The 10,998-nt window shown below is 38.8% G+C and overlaps 1 protein-coding gene across 1 annotated transcript; it reads right to left on the bottom strand.

Moving 5' to 3' along the window:
- Positions 1-89: 89 nt before the first annotated feature.
- cstf3 (cleavage stimulation factor, 3' pre-RNA, subunit 3) lies at positions 90-10,719 on the bottom strand. Its single transcript, XM_031756928.2, has 20 exons — positions 10,480-10,719; positions 9,770-9,874; positions 9,503-9,598; positions 4,697-4,729; positions 4,022-4,119; positions 3,875-3,941; positions 3,752-3,786; positions 3,543-3,669; positions 3,367-3,444; positions 3,092-3,254; positions 2,732-2,841; positions 2,483-2,599; positions 2,171-2,389; positions 1,973-2,075; positions 1,780-1,849; positions 1,486-1,681; positions 1,222-1,372; positions 1,012-1,106; positions 819-879; positions 90-641 (listed from the first exon to the last, which is right to left on the bottom strand). Exons 1-20 carry the CDS (start codon positions 10,504-10,506, stop codon positions 442-444), a joined length of 2,151 nt encoding a protein of 716 aa, XP_031612788.1. The 5' UTR covers positions 10,507-10,719; the 3' UTR covers positions 90-441.
- Positions 10,720-10,998: the final 279 nt, after the last annotated feature.

Raw genomic sequence — 10,998 nt, 5'->3', positions numbered from 1 at the left:
TAAAATTTTATATTGTGCCCCCCCTGCTGGTAATTGTCATAATGAAGCATTACTTCAGTTTCAAAGTCATAAAAAAAAGCACAGTCGGGTTACTTCTTTCTCACTTTTATTGAAAGAAATTGTTTCCTCCAGTTATCTAAAAAAAAAAAGAAAGAAAAAAAAAGGAGCTTGCTTCCACTTTGCAATTCCTCATCAAACATGGCCAAAACTGGGAGGTGTGCCAAAATCAAAGGCTGAATTAAAAATTTTGTACAGTATAATGGTCAGTCTTTAAAAATAAGAACTGCTGACAAAACAAAAGCCACGAAAACACTCAGGTGCGGAGACTTTCTGTAGGTTTGTGTGTACGCTTCTCTTCTGTACCAAGATGATGTATAATCTGTCATTCTGGACATGTACATTTATCCTATAGGACCAGCGGTTAAGATTACATTCTTTATTTTATCGAATCCTCTTCTGTTGGCGTGCGCGGTAGATGTCGTGTATGGGAGGAGCAATCGCTCCTTTATCATCCTCCTCGTCTGAGTCTGCGTTAGGCCTCTTGAGTGACTTGGCAATAGTGTGGTTCTCCATGGATCCGTTGCCCTCCCCTCCTACATCAGGCTGTCTACCAGTGATCAGCTCTACAGCAGCATCAACAGCTACAAAGAGCAGGGGTAATGAAACAAAAGCAGGTCAAATGAAAAGTACAACAACCTGTTAACAAACAGTTAGGCAGCGTAGACCTGCTGCTCTGTCACTACAGCATCCATCACCACAGCGTTTCTTCTAATGTGACTAAAAATAGTTGTATGGATTCAACATAAATGCAGACTTACTCTCAGGAAGTGTGCATCTCCTGAAAGTTTCCATGAGCTCATCCACTTGAACAAAGGGACCCTGCAGCAACAAACAATCACACGCTCTTTTGAATCCAAGCAGCAAGGAGAGGGGAAAAAAAGCTGTTCCTAACATCTTTTATTCATTGCCAGTAAATATGAGCTTGATAAGTGTTAAGCTGCTGCTACTAACAGTGAAGCACGTAGGCGGAGGGAGCAGCTTCATTAGGATGACAGCAGCTGGGGGGACTGGGAAAACTCCACCAGGGACAGGGTGTAAACCTGGAGCTGCAGGGAGAAACACGAGAAGCTACGTCAAAGATGAATCCTTTCATGCTTTATGCAGCAGAGAGAGCAGTGGAAAGATGCACTTGTAGGTTTACTGGATTTGAGGACTACGTACGTGCAAGGTGACGTGGCTGGAAGGGGATCATCTGATTTGTGTCTGGTTTGGGGTACTCAGGTTTACGGTCAACTTCGTCCTTTAAAGCAGGTACAGAGGGTGCCACCACAGTCTCTGGGAGAAGTGCTGCCAGTTTGGCACGTGACACATCCTACAAACAACACGCAGATACAAATTAAGAATCAGTTCATGTCAGCAGAAAAGCTAGAACCTGCTTATTTTTGCAGGAACAGATACTGTGATGCCAAATGGGAAAACACACACCTTGTATCCAAGGGCCTTGAGTTCACTGGTGGAGCAGGGATAGAGGTCCATAAACTTGTATCTATCTACGAGTAAGGCCGTTTCTTTGCCCTCGTATTCATCCTTAAAGGCCATGAAACGCCTGCGCTCAACTTTCAGAATACTGGCTAGGTCTCCTATGTTGCTCTCGAAGGCAAGGAACCGGGCCCAGATCTCACTGAGGAACAAAACACACGTCACAGTTAATAAACATGAATATCGATTGTTATGTCATAAACATACGCGCATACAATTCAATTCAGTATTTGACATTACCCCGATTTTTCTGGTGATAAGCTTCCTGAGGTGAGGACACGTTCAAACAAAACCCTGGTGTTGTTATCCTCTGAAAGCCAAAAATAACCTGATTATTTACAATAACAGGAGACATTTTTACATTACAAAGGAAGAAACTAAGACATTACTATTTCTTTGATATCAAAAGTGACCCACAGAACTTGTTACGTACCATTGAGGTGTGAGAGGTAATCGATGTATGCAAGTATGTACTCTGGAATGTCACCATACTTCTTCAAACCAAGCTCAAAAATTTTAAAGGCCACTGATTTATCCTTTTAACAAAAAAACAACAACAAAAAAGCCCTTAGACGTGTATGTATGAAAAACACACAGTTCATATACTACACATTCGATCACATGTTCTTACCTTGCTGCAGTAGTATTCCATGAGCGCTGCGGTGACGTACACGTGGTGGCGTGTACGTGGATCTTCTCTGGCTTTTTTAAAGATGGTGCGACCTGATTTGATGCCCTCAGCTCTCCTGGCAAACTTCATGTACTGGATGTAGACCAGTGTGGGGTCGATGTCTTCAATCGCCAACAACTTATTATAGATGCTGTGGACCTTTTCGTACTTCATGCGACTCTAAGACAGCAGAAAAGGAAATGTGCCGATAAGCCCGCGTGCCTCTTTCGGTCTGGGTTACAGAGTGTGCAGAATTCGTAAATGGAGCCTCACCTCCTCATAGTCAGCAAAAGCAAAGTACAGAAGCATGTTCTTTTTTAGAAGAGTCCCGATGGCACGTTCATAGATGTTAGCTGCCTCATCGCTGAACAGCTTTGAGTTATTCATGTCCTGAGGGGTAGGGGAAGAAATACAGACTTATGGGACTGTTTGAGCTGAAGTTTGGCTTTATTTGAAAAATACTTAAGAGCTTTTAAACAAAAATTTACATAAAATTTCACAATGATAGGGTTCATTTCTCACCCCTTTCTCTGCCAAAAGTTTGCTGGACTGCTCCAGGTACTGTGCTGCCTCATACCATATGTCAGGATGGTGGCCCAGGACCAGCAGGCACTGTTCATAGGCAAACATCACTGCACCACAAAAAATAAGAGTTAGTGACTAAAATATTGGCTCTTCTTCAGCACATCTCAAGAATGCACATGGAGAAAAGCGTTAATTCGCGCCCTCTAGTGGCTTCAATCCCACATGTCATGCATTACCCACTGACTACAGTTCAAAAAGTACTAAAAAAATTACATATCAGCGTAATAACTGGAATTACTCCCGACACAAACACAGAATATGATTTACCAACATTACAGGTTGGCCACAAGCAGTTACCTCTCTTTGTAATGAGGGTCTGGTCTTCTGTGCGCAGTGGGTTGCTTTTTTCCCACTGAATATACTTCTTCCACATTTCCACCTGCTGCGCTTCCTGAGGGGAGTTCTGAGGTGGTACTGATGGTGCATTCCTGTCCAGCCCTTTCATCACTGTCTCATACTCCTGAAATATGGAAACAATACAGAAATCTGTATTAGTTTTTACAAAGAGAGTACACAGGACAAAGGACTGCACGTAGGCCTGTGCATACTTGGGACACTGTGCAATATCTCACCTTAGCTACTCTCCTGGCATTCATGTAGTCTCTACTTCGATCCTCAATCATCTTTTTGGCCAAATGTACATTGATACCCTGTTTGTGAGACAGACAAGTCAGTCTACCAGTCACTCGGTACTCATGTTGAAAAACCAAAAACTCCATTTAAGAGCAGAAAAAGGTGGATCACCCGCCTCTTCATATTTGCTATAATCTCTCCAGAGCTGTTCAATGTTGATCATAGGGTTCACGCAGCCTCTCTGGTACACCCGCCGTACTGCGGTGATTCGCTGGTTCTCTGCATATGAACCCACAGCCTCACTAATAAAACAAAAAATTTCAACATTAAAGAGATGCTAAGAGAGCTGATTAACAGTAAGGTCATGAAACAAAAAGCACTTACACTCCCTTGAGGAAATTGATGTAGTCCACCCAGATCTGAAAGAGTAACGGATAGCTATTATGCAATAGTAGTTTAAAAAATACTCACACCATCAGTACAAATACATTGTTCAGATTTGCATACCTGATATGACATAATTTCCATGCCAATTTTATCCAGGGCAAAGTCATAAGCCTGGGCCATCTTCTCTCTGATGGCAAGAAGAAGATGGTGTAAAATTGTATGGCAGTAAATAAATGCACAGTAAAACAATGCAGCTTGTCATCTTACTTGTAGCTGGGAAGCTTTCCTTTGGTCTCTCGAACATATGACAGGTAGCATTTCCACAGGTCGATGTGCAACACTTTCATTAGGCATCTCTGAAACAACTACAGGGGCCAGAAGATGTTAGACAACAAAGCAGATAGAAACACACTTTTATATGTCATATACAGTCACAACACTTTCTCTTAACTATTTGACTTTGGATGCAGATCATCTGTTAACAATGTAGCAGGATTGCTACATTTAACTGCATGAAACCCAGAATACCAGATTTGTTCATGTTCAAATCTTTGACCTACAATGTATTTCATGTATATCAATTTATTGCCTTTATTTAATATTTATAAGTGGGATAAATGTTGAAAAGGTTAAAGACATGTAAAGACACATTGCTAGTGTGGAAACCTAGTGAGAAAAAAACCCCAGTGTCATCAATTGAGTTCAAAAAAGCGAATAATCCACTTCTAACATTTCAAAGACTTATTACTGATTTATTAAATTAACATTTTCTATTTAATCACCATTTCCAGGTGCCTTTTAATGGGTACTATAATGGTCTGTATGCACATTCCCTTTGAAATCAGAAACAATACTTAAATAGTGTATTTAAGAACAGTCATACCACCCTTCCCAGATTTTAAAATTTCACTTTCAGATTTCACGAGTGAGGCGGACACTTACCTTTTCTACCTTGTCATAGTTTTTAGCCTTGATCTGAAAATAAGAGTGTAATGCAATGTTAATTTTCCTGTACTTTTATGGCTTATCGGAAACATGCATTCATGCAAATGTAACAAGCATTCACAAACGCACGCACACACACGACCTCAAAGATCAACAAAGTGAAATTCACACAAGAATGACAAACTACTTTTAGAAAGGGGTTTATTTTCACTGTAGTTGCACCACATTACCCAGGAAAAATACTGAAATTGGACTTCAGGCTGAGAAATCCAGCATTCAGAGAAAAAAACAAAAAGGCCTTTTTCCACATAGCTCAAAGCCTCAGGTGTGCTTGATCCATTAGTATGTAGAGGTAAGGCTGTTATTTCTGTGGCATAAGCACTGTAGAAAATTGTAAGCACATCCATTTTATCCATAGTGCAATAATAAACATGTGAAAAATGTTTGGGGGGTGCGATGAATTAGGCTTATGGTGACAAAAACAATACTTTGCATGGCTACACTGACAAAGCACGGGTCACTGCTATAACATGAACTGTACTTAAGGACGCTTAAATATGTAAAATGTCAGAGATGTCATGAAATTATTAACAATGTCCTGACACTGCAGCTTAGACAGTTTACAGATTAATGTTAATATTTACACAGAAATGTAGACCAAATTCTAAACTACTTGTTTTTGTGCGACTTATTAAACAAAAATACTAAGACTGCAACGTTCCTGTGGCTGTAAGGCCCAATGTAACTGCACGCAATTTTAGACCTAAAAGAATAATATTAACATAGCAAAAAAAGTTTCAAGGTCAACTACAATTAATTAACGGTGGAACTCAATTTTCAATTTCTTTTCAGTCATTAGGAAATGTCTTAAGGTGCTTAAGAAATAACCTACACTTCCTACTCTTTAAAAAAAAGAACAACAAACCCAGACATAAAGCACCAGTAAACCTTTAATAATAAAAGAGGAAGAATACAGTGACATGTAAATCTTTGAACTCTTCAAAACCTCTGTTACTGGGCGTCACCGAGTAAAACTGAACTCTGAAAAATATGAAGATAAATAAATACTGTTAAATACTCTTTAGAATATAAGGAAAAGTTGCAAAGGTGTGCTGCAACTTTTGCATGCCACAAAACTTTTCTTCGAATGTAAATGCTGCTCAAAAAAACACAATAAAAATCTAGGGGACACTTATATCACATCAGATTTTGATGAAATATTCAAGTTAAAAAACCTTTATCACCAAACACTGTACTTTGTTGATTTAAAAAAATGATGTACCAAGGCAGTGGAACCTAAGATCATAAACTCTTTACAAAATTATTAAGCTGGCCATTAAAGTAAAGCTTGAGTTATTTAAGCAAGCTTTGACATAGGAATAGAAATGGCATAAGATTTAATACTAGAATGTCTAAGCTTTCTAAAATGTAGTGTATTTGGTTGGGTTACTTGCTGAAAGGGTTAAGTGTGAGACAATCACAGGTAGCCTTGTCACAAAATCTTTTACTAGAGCTGATGCAAATCCTGTTTTTGTGTAATACTGGAACAGAGAAGTTACATAATGTGCACAAATTACACTGCAGTGATGTTTTGTTTGGATGTATCTGCCTAGGTGGTTGCAGAAAAGCTCCTGATATCTAACATGCCACATCCCTTTTCGCACTAGGTTGCATAATCACTTCAAGCACAAAATTCTACTTGAGATGACATGCTGCAACACACCTTTTTGTTAATGCTTTAGAGCTTACTATCAGCTTACTTTAACTGAAAAAAATGGAAAGCTCACAAGAAAAACATGAATATAATTATACAAACAGCTTAAAGTAGAGAAAGCCCTTCAAGGCAGAAGAGTAGTAAAGCCCCATAATTTCTATTTAAAAAAATAAAATGCAACTTCTTCACTATTTGTTGAAGATAACTACACTGAACTTTCCTTGGGGTGACCTAGTTTCTGAGAAATGCAATCAAAACGGTCCTAATGCATGAGTGCGGATTTTCTAAGTTTCCAATGTTTGAGGTCCACCATCCAACAAATGAATACAGTACTGGCTGCCATCTTTCAACACAGCTGTTAAGGTAGCGCAAATCTGCAATTCATATGTGAATACACAGTAGCTCAACTGCATTTAGTTCCCATTGTCATAAAGGTTATACAGGAGGATCCACTCTGAGAGAAAACAAGACACGAACTTAACAAACGTAGGCACACTTTTCCCTGTTGTTCCCTCTCAAAACATTTTTATCCATCAAAGCACAGGCTGCTCATACTGTTTAACTCAAACAATCAAGTAAAGTTAATGCACCCTGAAGGAAGCCCAAAGTAGGTTAGCCCCATTAAGCTCTTCTTACAAACTGCATGTAAAATATTTTAGTAAGGGTACAAAATATAGATAAACCTCAGTCTAACAGTTAAAAACAGCTGGTTAGTCTCACTATACAGTGCCTATATTAATCAGACACAACTTTGTATTTTGATCAGTGTGCTGCCTCAACCCAACTGAGCTGTGGTCTCTAAAACTAGGTCTTCAAAAGTGGTGAGTTATGAAGAAGACATGCTATGATCTGCACAGAGCAAACGAGGCCTTTAGAAAATGTGCCTAACACACAGAACAGTGGAAAGAATTTTGCATCAACTTTAAGTGAAGAACACTATGAGGATTTCCGACTACTTAACTCTTTAATTTTTTTTAAAGTTGAGATCATCCCCCACATACTTACCAGACAGACTTTCTTTCTACACTAACATAAAAAAAAAATAAAAAAAAATACATATATTACTAACACATACATCAAACTACGATAGTATACAAAGGCCTTGTGTTGCTGGGGGAAAAAACCTTTGTCTGTTTTAGTTATTTGACTGCTATTTCAGCTAACAGAAAGCTCAATGCAAATATGCCAGAATAAAAACTGGGTTTGGGATTTTGGAATTAACTGTGTTTGGTGGGGAAAGAGGACTAAACAATGTGGGGGTTAAAAAAAAAATAAAAAAATCTATTTGCCCTTTACAAAAAAAACCACCTTTAAAAGTATTGTATAAGATCAGATTCAAAAATCAGCTTTATTAGTCAAGTATGCTTATCCATATAACAAATCTGACACTTGCTTACAGTGCTTCCCTGCCTTCTTCTGTTGCTACCAGCTGACCTCTAAACTACACACAGTAAAAGCTTAACTTGAAACGCAAAATTTTGTAATGTCAGTACTCTTTACATTTTATTTGCTTTGCATTTTATTGTAAATGCTAATATTATGTATAGGAAAAAAAAAAAAATTCAGTCTACAGCCATGTCTTCTGTAGGTCCACAGCTTTGTTTAAAGCTGACAGTAGATGGTGTATCTCTTATTCGTTTAAGATTTATAATTACTTTCCTGCTTTAAAAAAAATGGATCCTAAGCAAACATCTAAAGTCAAAAACCACATATGTTCAAGTTTTTTTTTTTTGTTTTTTTTTTAAACAAAGTGACTTTAAATTAAAATATTTTGTTTACGAGTCAAGCTTCCAGACAAACAACAAAAAAACAAAAGGGCACCAGTGATGTGTAGATGCAACTGTTTTATTTTAACCCTCTGGCTTGTCTGCTGCAGATTACCAAGCAATAGCCCAATAATAACAGTAACAGTAGACAACTCTAATAGCTTGCTGTTGATACTTTTAGAGGGACTAAAAAGTGTGGACTTTAACAGTTATGCATTACTGATGCAAATAAAGGAAATTGCTACTGGTCGTTTTTGAAAAGACTAGTCTGTTTGGAAAAGGTAGCTGCACATCTCTCCCTGTATTTCAGTGTGTGAAGACCAGGGGTGGACACATGGGGGTGATGTAACCTCACACAGGGAAGAAACCCCCTCAACCAGCCAACTACAGCCACTATAACCTCAAATAAACCCACATTCGGTGCACTGCACAAAAGTAGCAAGTCTCCAGAAGGCAGGAGTGGCCTTTTAACTGGAAACTAAAGTCTGATGGTTTGGTGCAACTTCCTGTGTAACGTTTGGAAAGTATTGGTTTAAAATCAGTTGCAGTCATCTTCTGCAAAGGTGAAGGGCATCAAGGTTATTTTATTGGGTTAGCAAAAATTATTTGTTTGGGGAGGGGGGAATAAAAAGTCATTCTATCAGTAGCAGCGAAGCCTGTTGATGGCATTGAGGCAATAGGGTCACTTGTCTTCAGGAGGAGTGGGGAGAAAGAAAGGGCCACACAGTTAAAATGTTTTTATACAGTTACCCAAAAGAAATGACACAGGAGGCAATAAATTGACACAACAAGTGAATAAAAGGCTAATGCACTCCAATACTATTAAAATAGTTTTAATACTGTTGCAGACCAAACATGCAACAAATGCACTTTACCCCATTAAAAATATGGCGCAGAAAATGTGTACTTTAAAATCCTGGGAACATAAGAAGAATTTTGTGGAAAAGATACTGTTAGAACTAATTCCCCCCTTGTTTGAATCTTTAAAAAGGCACAACTCTTAAGAAGTCAAGCAAGAGCCTGGGAAATAAAGTGTTTCACATCATTCTTCACGCATGTTCAATCCATGTCCTTCAGTTTTCAATCACTCATTAATCGTGACTGTTGATGGCAATCTTGTAATGAAAACTACTAAATTTAGGACCAATAGTTCCAGCTGAAGTAGGCAGGCTCAGCGATCCAAAATAAGAGTTGCGACTTTATTGGTCATTAAAGTAAGACATTTTGGTCGTGTGAAAATCACATTGTTGATCATGTGAGGAAAAAACAAAAATCCCAGCCATGCACACTAAATAAAATTAAAAACAAAAGAAAAGTCTTAACCTCAGCTTCAATGTATAGCTTCCAGAATCTGCCAGAACTTGGGAACTGTGAGACAAGTCGCTCATATGTCTTCCTTGCTTTGTCTATGGGTTGGTTCTAAAGAAGGAAAATGCATTGACACCTCATACTATTTAACATATCAAAAACCAGTCATGGGAGGAAAAGATTTTATGGCTGCTTTGTATTCTAACATTTTGTAACCCGAGCCCACCCACCCTTATCCCCCAGTTTCCTTAACCCCAGGAATACAACTCTGTGTCACTAAACCTGTGCTTCTCGAATCAGAATGCTCCATGCGTCAAGGTCATATGGATTTTCTTCCAACTTCTTCTCTGCCTTCTTCACCTTCTCAGGGATATATTCTGCTGCTGCCTGCAAGACAGCACAAAGGCACAGGGACAACATAGTTATGCCTCTGAATAGTGCTGGGGAACAACTAATCTAAGGGCCAAGTGCTAAGGCAGGCCCATCCTGAGGCTTAGAACATACATAAGTAGGTTTAGTACTCAATTGTAGTCAATAATAGAATAACTGGCAACCACACTGCAGTGAAAGGTAGAGAAATTTACGAGTATTTGGGTGGTAATTCACATTACAAATACAGAACGGTGTCCAATTAGCTGGCAAGCTAACTCCTTTTACATGGCGCGACTAAGACCACATTCGGTTAATGTGTATTAGTAGATTATAAAGTGTTTAAATAAACTCAATTGGTTTAACAACAAGCGTAAAGTAGCGACTTTACTACAAACGCTTATATCCAATATGGCGAACGGCGGGCTAAACTTGCAGCTTTCAGTCGTAACCCAAACAAAATACATATCTGCTACTAGTACTAGCTAAAATCGACGTAGAATAAGTCGAAACATAAGCAAATGCTACCGCTTTGTCAACTTTCTAACATTATCCAAAATAACACGGTGTAAATCATGCATTCTTTTTAGCACGGGTTAGCTTGACCCGCTGCGTGTAGCTACCTGTTCGGCCGTTGCCTCCGTCGACATGGCTGGAAGAGTAACCTAGGTTAGAAATGTCTTTATCAATTGTGTGAACACTCAAAGAATAACGCGATGACACGTTTTTAAAAACAGTTCGTAATCGGCATAGCTTCAAAGAAGACGATCACATTGCCATCAAGCGACTAGCCGCTCAACGGCTCGCCGATGTCTTAAAATGGCGTGAAACTCGTTTTCCGCTCCGCCAGTGGCAACAACAATAACAGTTCCGGCGCGAGACCTTCAAAATAAAGCGCCGATCTCTACGAAAGCGAGTTTGACAGTGTGCCCTTTGCCCTGCATCCTCTGAGTGCAGTTCATCTAAAGTTACATTGTATGTTCTGTACACTATATTGTGTAAGAAAGATGGTTTACACGATTAAAACTACAGTCTATTTGCATTTTTTCAAGTTTATTCTTTTTTTTTTAAATAAAATACCATGAAATTCTAAATGTGCCTGGTAAATTATGTTTTACTGTGATGTGCATCTGCTAATGTAT

Source organism: Oreochromis aureus, linkage group 1 (genome assembly GCF_013358895.1).
Source record: "Oreochromis aureus strain Israel breed Guangdong linkage group 1, ZZ_aureus, whole genome shotgun sequence".
Taxonomy (NCBI): Eukaryota; Metazoa; Chordata; class Actinopteri; order Cichliformes; family Cichlidae; genus Oreochromis; species Oreochromis aureus.
The sequence above is the reverse complement of the archived record's forward strand: the minus strand, read 5'-3'. Positions and strand labels throughout refer to the sequence as shown.